Source organism: Solea senegalensis, linkage group LG6, assembly GCF_019176455.1.
Source record: "Solea senegalensis isolate Sse05_10M linkage group LG6, IFAPA_SoseM_1, whole genome shotgun sequence".
NCBI classification, from domain to species: Eukaryota; Metazoa; Chordata; class Actinopteri; order Pleuronectiformes; family Soleidae; genus Solea; species Solea senegalensis.
Window position 1 is genome coordinate 12,290,562 of NC_058026.1, and position 18,695 is coordinate 12,309,256.

The following is an 18,695-nucleotide window of genomic DNA, read 5'->3' on the forward strand; positions in this document are numbered from 1 at the left end:
ACTGTGTAAACACATAATTACACAGAGTATACTGTGGCAGAGAAAGTTATCTATATTGCCAGGGGACAAAACAAGAACAGGGAAATCTGCCAAGTTAGTTTTCCAATGACTTTACTGTTAATTGAAAAAGAAAAAAAAACCACCAGCACTAATCTATACAGCAGGATATTTAATAACCGGGCCGCTGAAATGCTCAGGGTCAGAGCCAAGCAGCAGCTGGCCACCGCTAATCTGCAACCTATAAACCTCTTTTTCAACCACATCTCTGTTAATTCTTACAGCACCACAAATGGACTGGAGTAGCAGTGCATTAATAATGACAGACAAAAGAAGTGTTTCCTTCCCAGTCAGGTCCTATTAAAGGTTTTCCTACAATTTCTTTCTGCACTATGTTTTAATGTTTGTGTTAGTGTGCATGTATGTATCTGTATATCTGTATATATATATAGCTTTGTTGACAGTTCAACCTTGTGTTGAAATGCTCGGGGCCAGAGATCATTGCTTCGGAGAAAAAAGAAATATATATATTGAAATGAAAACATCACTTGTCGTTCAGCCCTGCCTCAAAGACCATCCATGATCACACATGGAGAAACACTAAGGAGGTGAAGTAAACAGGAGGCAATGAAAACACAAAACTAGCTGGATGGAACAACAAACTGGCAGCGTTTCTCAGCGGTTACAGTCAAGCTACTTAATTCCTATGTTTTTCAAGTTGGAAGATATAATGAACACACATCACTACAAGCATATCTAGAAAGAATACTATGACAATGATATGCATAAAAACTGTGTGTGGTGACATTTTAGTTATTAAAACAAAACCTATCTTGCAATTATCAATAACTGACTGAGGCTACTTGTTGACAGGGAGGAAACTTCCTTCTGTGTACCAACATAGGAAAAGCAAGGTCTACAAGGACTGACGGGACTGTCCAGTTTGTCACCACCCCCACTGGACGGCCCTCACACTCACACAAAGGACCTATTGTGAAATGCAATGGGGTCACCCTCTCTGTTCTTGCTGGTCTGATCCCAGTCGGTCACTACCCATAGAGCCTGGAAGCCTGCCAGCCTACTAGGCAAGGATTCTCTGAAGACATCGTCTCATGTGGACTGCCTTTACTTACAATATTTTACATGTATTAATAAAAAAAACTGTTGTCGACTAAACATCATAAATAATGACACTGTATATTTGAATACATGTGTAAAGGGTAATAACAGATAACAGCTATATTTTCATGCGTACACAAACATTTGATGTTTGTGTACGCCACAAAAATGTTGAGAATAAACAATGGCACAAGAAAGACAGCAGCCACTGTAGCACAGATAATCCAAGATTAAAATAATCCCATTTTAACAGGTCCAGTGTGTAAGATTTGTCTGAAATTATTCCCATTTGGCAGAAAGGGAATATAAAATAATCATACTGATATTTTGAGTGTACCATCACCTGAACGTAGAACTTGTTTTCAATGCCACAAAGTGAGCAAATTATATTTCCATCAAGTTGTTGTAGGAAAGGAAGGGCAAGGTGCAACATGTAACTTCACCAATAGATGTTGCTTCGTCCTACAACCTGTACCTTTGAAACTATGGAGCCAGAGTCAAGGAGGGAGAGACATAATATATTTCCACAGCACTGACACACGCATGGAAAACACTTTAAAGTCAAGAGTGATAGTCACATCACACCAAATTTGAACATATTGTCCATACGGACTTATCAGAAGTCTGTAAACTACTGTAAAAACTCGTAAACCAACACAGTGACATTACCTTGCAGCATGCACCTGTATGCAGACTCTGAGATGGCGTAGATGTGTGGGGGCATTTCGTGCCTCTTTTTGCCACGGTACATCTCAATTATGTTGTCCGAGTAGATGGGCAGGTTTTTGTAGGGATTTATGACCACACAGAAGAGACCAGAGTACGTCTACAGAAAGAAAAGGAAACATAGCTTCCGGTTAATTCATCACACAGTAAATGTGACCATTATAATGTTTTATACTCTTTTATTATTTATAGACATTGATTGTTTTAAATGGATAGTGAATAAGCACAAAAGGAATGCAAGATCACCATAAAAAAAAACAAATTGAGAAAGTGCTGCATGAGGATTTTACTGGATGTACATGTTGCTCCCTGTAAAGGTGAAAAGTTGAAAATGCTGTACACTGGAACTTTATTTTTCTGCAAAAGTTTAGTTTTATGATACAGGTTTCATGTTGTATATACAAGTCCACTTAAGTGCAGACATACCATGGAGAGGCAGACTCTGAGTGTCGGTGAATAAAAATCTATTCAAGGTAAGCAACTATGTGTATTACGTTTTAAATTATAGACCCTAACGTGAGATAGAGGAATAAATAAAGATGCCCAAATATGTCAGACAATTAATATAATGAATGGATGGATGAATTAATTTATTAAATAAATAAATAAATAAATAATTAATTCACCTTCATATATCAGCCCTCATCTGCCATTAGTTCTAAAATATTGGCATTTGCCTTAGAAAACCTTCATAGTTTTACAATTTTCCTTTTACCAGCAACGACAAGTCGCAGATTCATTGAAAGTCATGAAAACATCACATGACTGCAAGCTGCTGGCTTGTAGGTCATATTTAGACTCCATTCACATATCCTTCCAATACAGAGGGTGACAATTATAATCCACAGCAGTATATTTGTACCATTTACTATACAACGTAGACAGACATGCAGTCAGAGAGCAGAGGACAAGGTTAATCCCTGACATGTCTGCTGCTGCTAGAGTGCTCCATAAACTGAGGGGGTACGCAGTGACCAGCAGATGCTGTCAGATTAAGGCTTTTTGAGTCGCATATTTCTCACTGCATCCCCAACATGTGTGACACCTTTCTCGTCCCCATCCATCTATGTATTGTCTACCACTTTACCCTCCCCACGATGGTCGCAGTGCTGCTGGTGCCAAACCCAGCTGACACAGAGCGAAGGGCGGGGTACACCCTAGACAATTTAGAGTATTCAATTAACCACTGCATGATTTTGGACATGGGAGGAAACTGGAGAACCTGTAGAAAACCCACTCACACAACATGCAAAAACATGCAAACTCTATGCAGAAAGGCCCTTGTTATGACCGGGTCATGAACCCAGGTCTTTCTGGTGCAAGGTAACAGTGACGTGGCCTTTTCTGAACTGTACTCTTTTAATCTTGTTGTCTCTGGGGGCCAGTGGGCTGCTGGGGGCCCATGCCCTGTACCCAGTTGTTGAACAGGAACAATGGTGACATGACCACAGCACACTAAGGGGGCAGAATGGATTGTGTTTGTGTATGTGACTGACTGAATGAATGGATGAGAGAAAATATATATTATATAGAAAATATATGTGATTTCTCTCACACACACACACACACACACACACACACACACACACACACACACACACACACACACACACACACACACACACACACACACACACACACACACACACACACCACATTGAAATTCCTACAACAGTGGACTTAGCAATCACTCAAAATCACTTTATGTCTGTATGAAAATGTAACATGATAGGAGTTAAATTATTTTTGTTACATTGGCATTCTATTAGTCAGTAAGACACAATAATATTTAATTTAGTAACAGAATAGATAAATAAATAAATAAATAAACACAATACAAGACAATTTACTTTAGCATATACATCAAAATATTGAGAGTTATTGACTCCATATAGTACCACAGGTTGTGGTATAACTATCACCTTAGATTTATAAGTTAGATTTATGTTACTAAAAGAGGGTTTAAAAACCCTCAGAAGACCCTACAAGTCTATCACTGGTGGAGGCTGCATGGTGATCTAGCCCATGTGTGGGAGGTGAAGGTGAGACCACCAGATGGCCATCAAACCCCCTCCCAATCACAGTGCACAGATGCATTAAACCCAACTGTAGTCATATACTGGTTACTGGAGAATCACCATTGCCAGTCGCAACTCTTAAAATTACTTAATTAAATTAAAATGACTCCTGAATGCTACTGATATTATAAGACCAATACTCAATATTTGTCAACTGGCATCTGCTGAAAACAACAACTCCAGCTTGAAGGATGTATTGTAAGGCAGCTGCCACAAAAGCCCCCATCCCAAGTTCCCTATGGTGGGCACAGTGCCAGGCAGACAGATCAGTGCTCCTGACCCAGCACAGACCATGGGCAGCAGGGGAGAGGAATGACTAGTCAGAAATTTATTTTTGAATGTGAGCAAAGATCTTGTCCAGGTTTTAACTATGCAAACTAACCTGTGCTATAACAAGGTAGGTTTAATGAAGAGAGAATTTATATAAGTCTCTTGACTTGGAGCTGCTCCTCATCCTCCCCAGCATGTGCACACTAAACCATTAATGCAACAAAGTGCGACCTACAGAGGCCAGCATTCAATAATACATCACTGTGACATCATCACTATATGCAGTCCTCTTTTCTCCTCAGCCACTGGGCCGAACGATATTCCATCTATCACACTATTCAGAAAAGGAAAGCTTAATAAAGGGTGAAATATTCATTACAATAACTGAATGATGACAAAAAGTTTCTCATCTCTTCAGACCGTTAACATTTTTTATTATACTTGTGCTCAGAAAATTAAGTTTTGAAGTTTGAGCACATCTCCATTCACATGATGGGAGTCATAAAGCAGATTATGTCAATGCTCTCAGTGAGTGCAACATAGCAGGAGTCAGGAATGAAAAACAGAAAAACATTAGCTTCACACTTCGGGAATTCAGCAAAAAAAAAAGCATGAAAACTGAATCAGATTAAAAACACCTGTGTAACCCTGCAGGATAAGAAGAACATTTAAAGGCTGACACGGGTTGGCTGTTAATCAAACATTAAAACATTTCAGTTATATGAGCAGACAGCTGTTGCTAATCTGCAAACACAAAGGACTCTTTTCATGGAGTTTGGTTACAAAGTGACTCAGCACAGGCCTGAGCTAAGAGATGGGGCCGGGGTAATTTCTGTCTCCATTATAGGCCTACAAAAAACACCGGAAATACTACATTGTACTTTGACTCACATTTTAAACTGAATAAATGAAAAGACCTCAAACATTGAAAAAACGTTTCATTTTTGTCACAGCACTCAAAGAGCTAAATATTCTTGCAAGGACAAGTTCATAAGAGAGCCATTTTTGTTTAAATATTTTAATTAACCACTTAATACAAGCAGACCTACTGGGAGTCGTTAGTTAGACAATGACCACATGGCAGAGCTTATAGTGAATCACCTTGTCCGATCCTAAACCCCCACCAAGCTGATGTCAACAAGGCAACTAAAACATCAACTTACGATGTCATTTATACTTTGATGAATTGATTAATCGAGTAATTGTTTGAATGAAATGCACTAAAGAGACCATGAAGTAATGTATTTGAGGTTAAAGTAATTGTTTTGCTTTTTGCTATTACACATGCTTGAGCATATACATGTTGTATGAGTTTAACTCATTGATAGCTTGCTAATAAATATTAATTTATTTTTATTTAACCTTTATTTTACCAGAACAATCCCATTGAGATTGCAAATTTCTTTTCCAAGGGTGTCCTGGCCAAGAGGCAGCCACAACAAATATATCAACATAGACAACTCATTCAAGTTACAATAACATACATTACAGAGCCTAGAGACAGAGACCTAAAAGCATTGATAGACCAATGATTTCTTTTCTAAATCCTTGAATTTAAATGATAGAGAAATCAGATTTGGGAGTTAATGGGATCAACTTTCAGTCACAGCATTCCAATCAAATTGCCAATGATCACAGAATTTGATACCCATAAAAACAACAAAGCTGGTGGTGCCCTTAGACTTCTACACAATACTGTAATGGTATCATGTAGGTTAAGTAAAGTAAGAAAATATAAGCTAGAAACACATTACAAAGTAACTCTTGCAACAGACTCCAACCAGTATAAGAATACCTTCAAGTGGGTTATCTGCTTCAATTACTCCTGTGAAACATAATGCCATAAAACATGTGTGTGTGCGTGTGCGTGTGCAGATCCCCCATTGATTGATGACACTGATGAAATCATGGCTCATCATGTTGCCTTCATTAACCTTTTAAATGTCATGACTTCATCCGGAATGTCTCCAGGTGTGTGTCTGTGAGCTAAACAGAAAACCAGTCAAATATTTCTAACTACAGCTCATATCCCATGACACCTAATATAATCAGCAGCTGACAGGCACTGACTTCAAAGGAAGAAAAAAAACATTATTATTGTAATTATTATAACAGTATAAGAATAATGATTTCAGTCACAGCTGTAACTAGTTGTCTTTGGATATTATTTAATGCCCAAAGCTTACATTCTTGTTATTTACTGAGTATATAATCCAGTAAAATAAGACAACATCCATCATCGTCACAGTCGGTCTAGTTTTACCACCTTTCTTTTTCTCTTTATGACTAAGGGTCTCGATGTGAACCCCTCAGCCTCTGCCTCTTCCCGTGGTCTCAAGTGTCACATAAGCTCTGAGTGTCTGGGCTATTCCAGGAATGCATGTCACTAAGTGAGGCGTGATCACAGGGGGAAGAGTCAGCCTATGTAGCACACGATGACTTGGAAATTTGTCTTTACCACTCTCCAGAGACTTAAGTGTGAGCTTCTGTGGTAATGAAATGTAGAGGTTTTGGTTAGAAATAGAATGGAATATAATCCATGCTTACAATGTACAGTGTACTTTGTTGCCATTTCATTTAATGATCAAAGCCATTGAGATGGACACATAAAATTGACCACAAAGTTATAAATATTACTTGAGCAGTATTACCAATTGTAAAAATCGATTGCATCTTATGTGAAATACTCACATAAATGAGGCCAGAATAGTACCGGTCTTTGAGGTTGTGAAGCACGGATGCCTCGTTCAGGCAGGTGAGTTCAGCCATGTCCTCTACTTTGCTGAACTTTGGCGGGTTCATCTTCTGAATGTCATCCTTGTTGACCATAGCCTTCTTCCCATTCTCAGCCAGCTCCACCACCGCCTCATCTCCACGCTCCTCACGAATGCTGGCAGCTTCAAAGCCATGGCGTTCTGACGGGATCCATACCAGTCTTTTGGCAGTCCAGTCAGCCTGGGCAGCCGGGTTGTAGACCACGGCGCGGTCTACAAAGAGGTACCGCTCCGGGTCCTCCTGCCCACTCCTCTGTGACATCGCTACTGGGAACCAGAAGCAGACTTGGCCACCTGTAGTGAGCAGATAAATAACAGTCAACCATCCGAAAATAAAATCATTCCTTGAACTGTATGCAGCTGATTTAAAGGCTGTTCATTCTGTGGGGATGAGATGGTTAGTATGACTGTTATTGATCACATTAATGATGCATCAGCTGGGTTTAACTGATCAAGATAATAGTAACCACATGTGCATTTCCCCAGAAAATGCATTTGTGAATGCCAAATCGTCTCACCGCACGTGTGTGTATTTCTCTCTTTGTCTTTTTCTGTTCTTTCTGTCTGTATTTTTGTATTTCACTGTATTTGTGTATCTTTGTGAGTGTATGTTTAGGACCAGCCGTTAGTTAACTAAAATCTCACACTTGGAACTTCACAGCCAAAATGAACCAAGGACACAATTGAAAACCCAAGAACGTATCCACCAATTCATATTAAATAAACAAAAAAAAAAAATCCATATGACTCCACATAACTAATGAATTTTCTCAGTGAGCTAAAAGTGCTTGTCTGGGAGTGAACTGTCTCACCTGGGTCCCCGAATTTCAGAAAAAGATTCTAGGGAAAAAAAATATAAGTTTTCTTTGTACACATGTTCATTTTTATGTAGTATTTGCTTAAACAGAAAATATTTGATGAAATTCTGCCATTTAATATGGTCTTCTGTCTTTTTTTATGTAACAAATGGGTATGAAAAGAATACTTTACCATCATGAATAAGATAATAACTTTTACTTTTACACTGATGTTGATAAATGATTATAATATTATGTTAATGATACTTGTATTACTTATTTGTAATATTTTTTAGCAGGGTGCATCTGCAGTCTTCCTTTGTTTTAGGGCTTTGTTTTGCCCAAACCAGTCTGATTTTCCAGATTAAGTCCATGGGTCCAAGCATGTCATTGGGTGTTTATTTCAGACAAAGTTCTCCTTCCATTCCACCCCCAGCCTTTTACAGTTTTCAAAAGTAACTTTGTTATGAGAAACCAGAGCAACCTGAGAGTTTTTAACAAAGATTGTGAAGTCAAATAGTTGGCATATGTCTTCAACTTAAGTATAAGCATTTTCTTTGTGGGAAGTGAGCCACTAAAAAAAGTCCTTCTGTACCCACATGCAAAATTTAAACCAAAGCAGGTTTATTTTTCTTCATGAGCTTATTTTGCCCAAGATGACCATGACTGGCTAATGAAATACAAACAAGCAGGAGCATTTCTCCTTATGCAAGACCAGGCCTACACAGTGTGAGTGTAAAGCTTTTACATCTCCATCACTCAGCATAGCCCTCCCACATACAGCATACAGTCACTGTGTGGTGTAATAAAAATATGGGGGGGCATCATTTCATTTCATAAAATTAATAAAACAATGTTATAAAGCAAGGTGAAATGTATTTAATGTTAGACAAATGTGGAATTGCCACCCAGATAATTCAATCTGGAATACATATAACTGACTAACAGAATATTAGCAAGAAACTATTTAGATAATGACATAATCAAGCAAATATATCACTTACTGTGCTTTAGGATTTAAAATATTTAAAATATTGAATTCCCTGATAAAGAAATTAATCATCTGTTGCAGACATTATATATGTACTAGTCAGTGTTGTAGTACTCGAGTCCAGGACTCAAGACTAAACAAAACTCAGCCAGTGCATTTGGACTCAGAATTTGGAGATAAGAATTCTGAAATTTAGATATGCCAAATAGTTTGGCATTAGATATAAAAAGCTTATAATGTTGCAGTGGTGACCCATGTTTCCTCGTTGCTTTGTACATTCACATTTTGTACTGGACTTAATGTACTGTCTGTATTGTAGATTTGCCTGGACCCACAAAATCCAGATTATTAGATTTTGAGAGTTTCAGTTCAAAGATTACAGGCCAAAAGAAGGGCTGGGTGATAAGGCCAGAAACATTACCACTAATTATATAATAATAGTTTCAAATCAGTCGATAAAGATGATTACGGTAATAAAATATCAGACAGTTAAAGGTAGTGTTCTGGTCCTAAAAGAACATATCAACACATGTTTACCTTAGTTATATTAACATTACATGCAATTATATTGCAGTATATAGTTGTATTGCATCCCTAGCCAAAAGGTAAAGTTTGCTGTTGCATGGTTATGGTTGGCTATTATTCCAAAAGGTCAATAAAGTCCCTTTGAAATGGTGAAAGCATGTAATTTTCATTTAATGTAGACCATTTTAAAAATCATATGTCAGCTATTTAACTGACAGTGTCAGAGAGACACAGTGACTTGGTGTGTGATCTGACTCAACATTGACTCAAACACAAACACAAACACTGGGGACTCAACTTGACTTGGACTAATTAATGCTTGAGGACCTGAATGGTGAGAAAATATGTTTACATTAGAACAGTCCACACCGGAGACTATGCTGGGACACACAGATCGATCAGATAGACTTTTTCCAGGAAATTTGAAATATATTCAATAACATTATGCATATAATATAACATATAAAGTTGAGATTCATGTTATCAAATATACACTTGCATCTCTCATGAAATGGGCTGTTTTACCCATTCGAAATATGATTAGGTGTTGAAGAAATGGCAATGAAAATAGTCAGAAATCAGTCAGATTGTGAACTGGGTCGCAATCGTTTGCCAACTTTAAAACTTGAATAAATTTAGAAACACAGTAGTAAAGGACATATTAACACCATGAAGTCTTACGTTTACAAACTAAACTGATAGAAGACACAACAGGGTAACTTTGTGAAACGTATGGCACTTGATGCACAAACAAGACTAAAGATAAGGCTTGACAAAAAGCAACATCAGCTGATTAATGCTCAGATATGTTTAATCTGCAGTCAAGTCCCTAATACAGTCTCATGGTCATCAAGCGCTGGTTAGCCGTGAAACTGGGTCAGGTCATGGGATGGGGGAGTCATTGTGGCTGCAGTATCACTGCGTCCCCTCCCTCTGAGGTGGACAACACTGACTCGCATACTGAGTCAAAGTAAGTCAAAGCAGCATAAGCTGTAAAAACTGCTATTAATGTGCTAATGATAAAGCCCGGCCAGGCCAAATAGCTGCATCGGCTACTTTAGCTTGCTAACGTTAGCTAAAAGTTGGCGTGCAATGCCTCACATCGCACCCATCCATACAGATGCGTGCAGGGACCCAGCACCAAGCAACTAACTCAACACAAATGAGCGTATACAATGGTTATTATGAAGCCATTATACATTAAAAGGCAAAGTGGAAAACTTATTATTCAGCAGATGGAGTTTCAGAGATGCAGCAGCCTCCCATCATGGGTGTGGGCGGCTCATAGACGTCTGAGTGCGGGATAAAAGCAGGCGGACAATGACCACATCGTTTCACAGCAGCTTATGTTATAACATCTGACTTCTGAAAACTTAATAACTGGGACCCGTATTATACTTTTATGACTATGAGTATCGCTCTGACGGGGACAGTGTGGTGGCTTCAGCTAACATTAGCTAAGCTGACGGTCCTCCATCATTGAAAAGTCACGGCACAATAATCCGCTGTAGCTAGCGTTAACGGTTCTGCTGCTACACCGGCAACACAGACACCACCGGCCCGCGCCTTTCTGCTCAACTCACCGCACACAAGAGACGAAGAAACTGTCCGGGAGTTTAACAGTGTCCAGCAGATACGCGTAGTCGTGCTATTTAAGTCCCTTCTTCAGTCCGCTCTCTCATCAGTGGTACTCCCCACCATCCAGCACACTCTCAACCAAACTCCAGACAGTGAGTCGGCCACAGAAGAGGAGGGTGCACACGCCGCACCGCCGCCGCACTCTGACTTTTGCATGGGTGGGTAGGATGACACGCCCACGACCAAAATCTGAAATATTATTGGCTGTCGAGAGTGATGCTGCGTCGTGGTTGGTTCTATATTAATTCCATCCTAAAAATTGACTGGAAGGAGGACTGCCCGACACACCGGCACTGCCGCTGGATGCTATCTCCGCCGCCGCTACCACCACCTCCACCACTGCTGCACATGATGTCAGTGGAACAGGGTTATTTCATTTTAGGAGAGGTCTAGATTAGGGGCCTCAAACTCAAAATGACCTGGGGGGCAGTGAACCTCTAGGCTGGTAAGGAGGGGGTGAAAAAAGTTATAAAAAAAAAAACAACTTATCTTGATAATCCATCGTGATATTGCAAATTCAAAATATCCAGGATAATATGGCTCACAATTTCTAGTTATAGTAATTATGGTGATGATATATAGTTCACAAAAATGATGAAGAAGAAATTGCATAACACATAGACAATTGTAATTAAAACACTACTCAAAATGATATAGAATTACATTTGATATAACAATTTGATAATTGTAACTTAATGTAGTATTATTATTATTGTCATGAAAAGATTGTTGATGGACCAGTTTTCATTATCACTTAAAGGAAGTGTAGGGCCACAGGACATTGACTGGGAGGACATCACAGTGTTGTGATTAAGTGAAATACACTCACCGGCTACCTTATTAGGTACAAAAGACACCTAATAAAGTAGCAGATGCTCTGCAAACCTTGGTTGTAGCGAGTTATTTGAATTACTGTGGTGCAGGACCTGCCCAAGTGTTTGTGGTTCCCTAAGCACATGCTGATTTGATCCCCCTCACCACAATTTTGGATATTCACTAGGATTATTAATCAAGTCAAATATTCTCATCCTGAGAAACAGATAAATATTCATCACTTATGTCTTTATCTACAGCAGAGGTCTCAAACTCGAATGACCTTGGGGTCACTGAGCATTTAGTCTGGTCAGTGGGAGGCTGGTTAAGTGAAAAGAAATGTCCACTGTGGTTGTTTTAAAGTGTTTTACAAATATAATTGGATTGGTTATAATCATTTATTTAGTTCACTATATAAAAAAAAAAGTATTTATGATGCAAAATGAAGAGGGCCAGATGAAATCGATTGGAGGGCCGCATGTGGTCTGCGGGCCACAGTTTGAGACCAGTGATCTACAGTGTGCTGAGCTTAGAAGAGTTGCATCAAGACGCATTCAACAAATTTCATCACTTCAGCAAACATTCACTTCTGACCTCTGGCATCAGCCAAGCATTTTCCTCCAGGGAACTGACACTCACCAGATATACTCTCTCTCTGTAAACCCTAGATATGGTTGTGTAAATAAATTCAAGTAGATCAGCAGTTTCTGAAATAGTCAGACCAACTTATCTGGCACCACTAACCACGCCACATTAAATTTTCACTTTCTGATGCTCGGTGTGAACTTCAGCAGCTCGTCTTGACCATATTTACATACCTAAAAGCATTGGGTTGCTGCCACATGCTTGGCTGATAGGATATATGTGTTAATAAACCGCTTGTGTACCTATTAAAGTGGCTAGTGAATGTATATTGCCTATTTGAATGCTTGTTCCACCTCACCTCACCCACCACATTGAAGGTCTTCAATTTGGAAATCCAAAAAATCTCAGATAAATTCAAATAATTTTAGTCACTGTAAAGGGTTAATGACTTTAAATAATGTATACTTTATATAAAGTATATGAGTTCTTGAAAATATACTCAGAAAGACAACCAGCTAAGACTCAACAACGTTGTCCTTCTACCACAGTTACATTAAATACTGTATGAATCTCCCATAACCTGATGTTTTAGTTTGGACTATAGTAAAACATTATACTGTGTTTAAATGGTGCCCCCTGGTGCAGGAAGACAGGCACTACTGCTGCCCACCATGCATCTCCATGTAAAAACTGCAGATTGATAAAGAAGAAAGAGTAAAATAGCAACTAATTATACCCTCAAATAGATGCTACATGAGATGTTAATGACCGACAAAATAATAAAACATAACACTACAGGACATAAGCATTATATATTTATTCTGTGGACAAATGTGTGCTTTTGATATTGATGCTGTGGAAAAAACTGTGTTTTTCATGTTGGTATGACCACACACTCAGGAACCATTACTTACCCAGGAATCAGCACAAGTGGTTTATTTGGTTTTATGTTGTCCATATAACAGTGTTTCCAAATGGATAAGTCACTGTAGGGACTAAAGGGACAAAAACATGTTTTATGTAAATGTCTGTGAAAAGAAGTTTTTTCTTTTAAATAATTCTTATTAATTTACCAATTAATTGACAGGCTTGTTTGCTTTAAAAAAGAGAAAATATGGAGAAACCACCTACTGAGGTGAGCTTGTTTTAAATAAGTTTATTACTGTGTCCCTTTCCCTCCGAAAAATATAAATAAATATAAGAAGACTTTGCTTGGAATAATTTTACAATAAATTGTTGGATTTGCCAGTTTACTTTAGGTTTAGGTGTCACATTATTACTTTGCCAGTATAATTTAAGGTTGTTTGCATAATGGGGTTAATGGTGCGCTGTCCATGGTCCTGAAACAAGGAGACAGACAGGCATGAACTCTACAACAAATCACCTTGTTTAACCTATGGGCTTTACATTGTTGTGAATAAAATAGTTGAATTCAATGTAATAAAAATGTAAAATAAACATCAACTCAAAGTGCATAAAATAAAAAAGGCGGTTATTAGCAACAGCATTAGTTTCTCTGAATTAAGATAAACAGTGCTGTGTGAGTAAGAGGGGGAGTGACTACAGTAGAGCAGCAAAAGCCAACGTGTGCTTCTTTTAGCGGTATATTTAACGATATCTTTTGCATTACTTATGAAAACAACATCAAAATGGACACTACACTTACTGGTGCCTGTAGCAAGACACTTGACAACCTTGAAATCGAGAGATATGCGAATAAAAACACACACACACACACACACACAGAGACGTTTCTGGAATTTATAGCATAGTACCTGGTACCAGTTACTTTTTTAGTACCTGCTCTACACTAGTTTGTGTGTGTCGGGTGTAAAACAAAGTCACCGCAGTTTCCCACAGCCATGCAGTGATGACTCCGCCCACGTTTAGTAGGTACTTTCTTTGTAGTGGAGATGCAACCTAAACCATGTCGTGTCGTGCCGAGGTGAGGCGAGGCGAGCCATAGTTGATGTTTTTTCCACTCCCTAGAAACAACAACACCTGCATTTCCAGTCATCACAGCACAGTGTTTGCAAATCTGTTCTGATAATATTTGCATCACTTTTGTGATTTTTGGAAATGTGACTGTATGAGGCGATGGCAGAGTGGTTAGTGCAGCAAAAAGACTCGGGTTTGCAACCCGGTTAGAACAAGGGCCTTTTTGCATGGAGTTTGCATGGTCATATATGCGTGGGTTTTCGCTGGGTTCTCTGGCTTCGTACCTCATTCCCAAAACATGCAAAGACATTCTAAATTGACCTTGGTGTGAGTGTGAAAGTGAATGGTTGACTGTCTCTGTGTGGCCCTGCAAATGGGCTGACGACCTGTCCAGGGTGTACCCTGCCTTTCACCCTATGTCAGCTTGAATTGGCACCAGCTGCCCCACAACCCTCATCTGGAGAATAAAGTGTTAGATGATGAATGAATGCATGAATGAATGAATGCACAAATGGCTCACCCTAATAAAATCTACTCCTATGATATCTTCAGAATATGTTTGCAGCTTTGTGTCACTGTTAGACAACCTCTTCTGTCTGGAAACGGAAGAGAATTTCACTTCGTAATCTGCTCAATCACTGCACCAAAGTCCAAAATCAGCGATTTTACATCACAGCACACAGGAGTTGTTAGTCCACTGCTGCCGCTGAAAGTACGTTCAAATGCACAAGTTTGTGACTTTAGAGTCTGAAATCCTTTGTTCAGATTTGTATAAATGACATAAAATTATCAAACAGGGCAGCAGTGGACCGGTAGTTTCCGTGTCTCATTGAGCTAAAAACACTGTTTTTCTCTCTGCTTTCAGATTCTCAGCACACTATAACAACTGTTACTTAAATGATGGTTGTCAACTATCACCTGGGATATTTCATCATCTACACACTGGAAGCATTTGGACCAAATATTCAGCCAGCACATGACAAAATATATTGTTATAATTGACACAATTCCACACTATACTAATGGTGGGAACTTTGACACACTTTTTATTTAATTTACTGGTTAAGTGGTTGCCTTGTGCTCCCCTTACACCATTGACCAGCTGTCACATCACAACTGATGAATGGTAAATGAAGTGTAAACAAAGTAGTGGATTGGACATGGATCATGACAATTGCTGTCATCCTTGTGACGCTGCTGCACTTTGTGGCTGCTCATTTTCATATGGAGGCAAAACACTTTGCAAAGTTCCCCCCTGACACCATGTCATGACTTTGACTGATCACAAACATGTCCAGCAGCTTCCACACATTTAACATCTCAGGACAACAGAACACAGTAGGACTGCAGGAGCAGCACGCCCTAGTCAAACTATACAGTGAGTCTCTGTGTTTTTCTCATTCTTTCATGTATTGACCAATGTGCAGGCAAATGTAATATTGTGTGTGTGAGTCTTGCTGGTGTCTTAAAACGTCTTCGGTAAGAGACAAAAACATTTGTGAGCTGTCTTAAGCTAACAATAGTGCCTTGGTCATAATGTGGACATTGTCTTTAACAATGTTTAAAAAAATAACCCTGTATACTCTAAACAAACTATATTTCCCTTTTCATACTATTAATAACGATTTTGCATCATTTCAATTTTTAGAATTACTGCTTCTTGTTTGAGCCTAACATATGTTTTACATATATATAACATATGTTTTTTTTAATAGTTAATAGTTTATTTACTCTGTGAACTTGGGATCTTTCATTTCCTGTGTTGTGCATTTATGTCAGTTCATTAATTGTGCATCTAAACGTGTTTCTCAGGTCTTTTATTCACTGCTCTGCTCCACGATGGCTCTTCTGTCTCATCTGTCCAACACCTCTGGAATGGACCCAGATTTATTTTATTTTCTCGAGTGCCAACAGTTTGTCTTTCAAAGGGGAATCTGGTTTGTTGGCACATTACTGTGCTTTGCTGTTGGTTTTCCTGCGTCTGTTGCTGTTCTCTGGGAAATATTTACGACACACAGAAGAGGGACTCCTTTCACACCCAATGACTTTTTCCTGCTGAACCTCACTATCATGGATGCTGTCTTCACGGCCTTCACTCCTCCTGGATTAATAAATTATTTCCTGTTTTATTGTATAGAAGTTGAAGCAATTTGGAATAGTATTTATGCCCTGAACTTATGTGGGAGACCCCTCCTGATGGCATGTGTCTGTCTGGACAGTTACCTGGCTGTCGTTCATCCACTTACCTATCGTAAGTGGAAAACTCTGACTCCCCGGGTTGTAATGGCTGCTGTTGTTTGGACTCTGACACTTGCCTGTGGATTTGCATATGCCCTTGACAATATGTTATTCCTGACCTTCTTTCTAGCCGTGCCATATTTAGTAGCGATTGTAATAATTGGACTGTGTGACTCTGTCATCATTTATACATTGATGAAGTCAGACCCCAGCAAAAAAACCATCCACCCTCAGAAGAAAAGGGCCATTCAAACCCTCACCTACAGCCTGGTCATGGCACTCATCTCTTACCTTCCTCCATTACTTATGTATGTATTTGGGATTCCTCTGCTCAGTAACGCCATTCTCAAATGTACTATTAGTATTCCAGTTACCATCACTTCCAGTTCAGGATCTGCCGTCATGCCTCTTCTCTATCTAAATCATCTTGGGAAACTGGATCGATTCAAGTTTGGATGTTGCAGGAAAACTTAGCTGTTTTTCAATCTTGCCAAATCAGATTCCGCTGCAAGTCAGGACACTCATTATAACAAAATCTGTTTTTGTGTGTTTTTAGTAATTGTTGGTTTGGTGTGTTTGAGTGCTCATTGTTACTATTACACAGCAAAAGTTCAGTGACATTTTTAATTGTGTATGGTAGAAAGCAAATACTGATACTGACATAATGGCATACAATACATTGAACTACATGGTTGCATAACAGTTGGTTGGTTGTCACCGGGATGCAGAGCTAGAGTTCAATAGGGTAACAGCTGCAGCACTGCGTTCGTTGTTCTTCATGTTGTTCTTCACGTTTTTCTTCTGCCTTGTCTCACTCACAGTGCTGTGTGAGCGAGAGGGGCTAGAGTAGAGCGGTGAAAGCCAATGTGTGCTTCTTTTAGCGATATATTTAACAATATCTTTTGCATTAATTATACAAACAATGTCAAACTTGGTACTGCACTTACTCGTGCCCGTAGCAAGAAACCTGTCAAATTTTAAATCAATCAATCTGACCATCGGTTCAAGATGCGAATAACACACACACACACACAGACAGACGTTCCTAGAATTTATAGATAGATAGTTGTCACATATGACCCATGCATGGTCAGTGCTACTGTAGGAATTTATGTAGGAATAATTGAGGTACAGTGAAAAGTGTTGGTCCAGTTTTTCTCATTGTTTTTGGTGGCACCACCAGTTGCTTTTTGGCCACATTTGAATAGGCTGGATTTAGAGTGTCCAATTCTCCTAATCCCCAAATTTGCATGTTTTTGGACTGTGGGATGAAACTGGAGATCCCAGAGAAAACCCACACATACGCACACACGGGGAGAACATGCAAACTCCATGCAGAAAGATCCTTGTTCTGACCGGGTCACAAATACGGTATAAATGGCCAAATTAACCCCTGCCCAGGATAAACCCAGGTATAGTTTGGGCCTGGCTACCTGGGGAATAAACTGTCCTAGGCCAAACAATACCTGGTGGTATACTCGATTTAAACAGGAACAGGAATATGTATTAACCCTGGAATAATCTTTAACCAAGTCATCATCTACTACAACTGTCTAATTACTAATTAGACAGTTGTAGTAGATTTCAAGATTTAAGTCGGCTAGCTTTCTCACTTAACTTACATGACACAACTGAAACCCCAATAAGATGTTGAACAATTAAGTAATTCTTGTGTAAATAGGCCATAATATACCCGGGATATAATCTAGCATGGGCCACTTTAACCCCAGGTTTATTCTGGACGGGGTATACTATGGCCTGTTACACCAGGTCCTCTTGCTGCAAAGGCCTGAAATAATTGACCAAATTTAATTAACCCCATAAAATCTCTACCCATCTGGACCACGTCATTTGACAAAGTGACCAATTTATTTCCTTATAATATTAACAACAACAGAGTTAATTATCTTAGTTATTATTATTGTTAGTCTTAACTATCATTGCAACAAGTAGCCAACTGATATGGACAATAAACAACATGTGAAAAGACACATGGAATTATGCCAGTGAAGTGCCAAAACACCACTCATGTTCTGTGAGGTGCAGCAGACAGTAGAGGGCAGCAGCAGGAAGACTTTGCAGACATGTTAACAGACAGCTGTGTTACTCACATACTATACCATGTGATGATACACTGTTGTGTGTGTGTGTGTGTGTGTGAACTATCATTCAGACTGCTCATGGGAGCAGACAGATTTATGTCAAG

General features: G+C 39.1%; 1 protein-coding gene across 2 annotated transcripts in view; it reads right to left on the reverse strand.

Moving 5' to 3' along the window:
* The window catches only part of LOC122770574 (myosin-10), a 48,173-nt gene extending 37,132 nt beyond the window's left edge, over window positions 1-11,041 (reverse strand). For both annotated transcript variants that reach the window (XM_044027513.1, XM_044027512.1), the window contains exons 1-3: window positions 10,861-11,041; window positions 6,882-7,258; window positions 1,786-1,942 (exon numbers count right to left, since the gene is read on the reverse strand). In XM_044027513.1, coding sequence (XP_043883448.1) covers window positions 1,786-1,942; window positions 6,882-7,226 — 502 coding nt within the window. In that variant the 5' untranslated portion in view covers window positions 7,227-7,258; window positions 10,861-11,041. The remainder of the gene's footprint in view (window positions 1-1,785; window positions 1,943-6,881; window positions 7,259-10,860) is intronic.
* Between the last annotated feature and the right edge of the window lie 7,654 nt (window positions 11,042-18,695).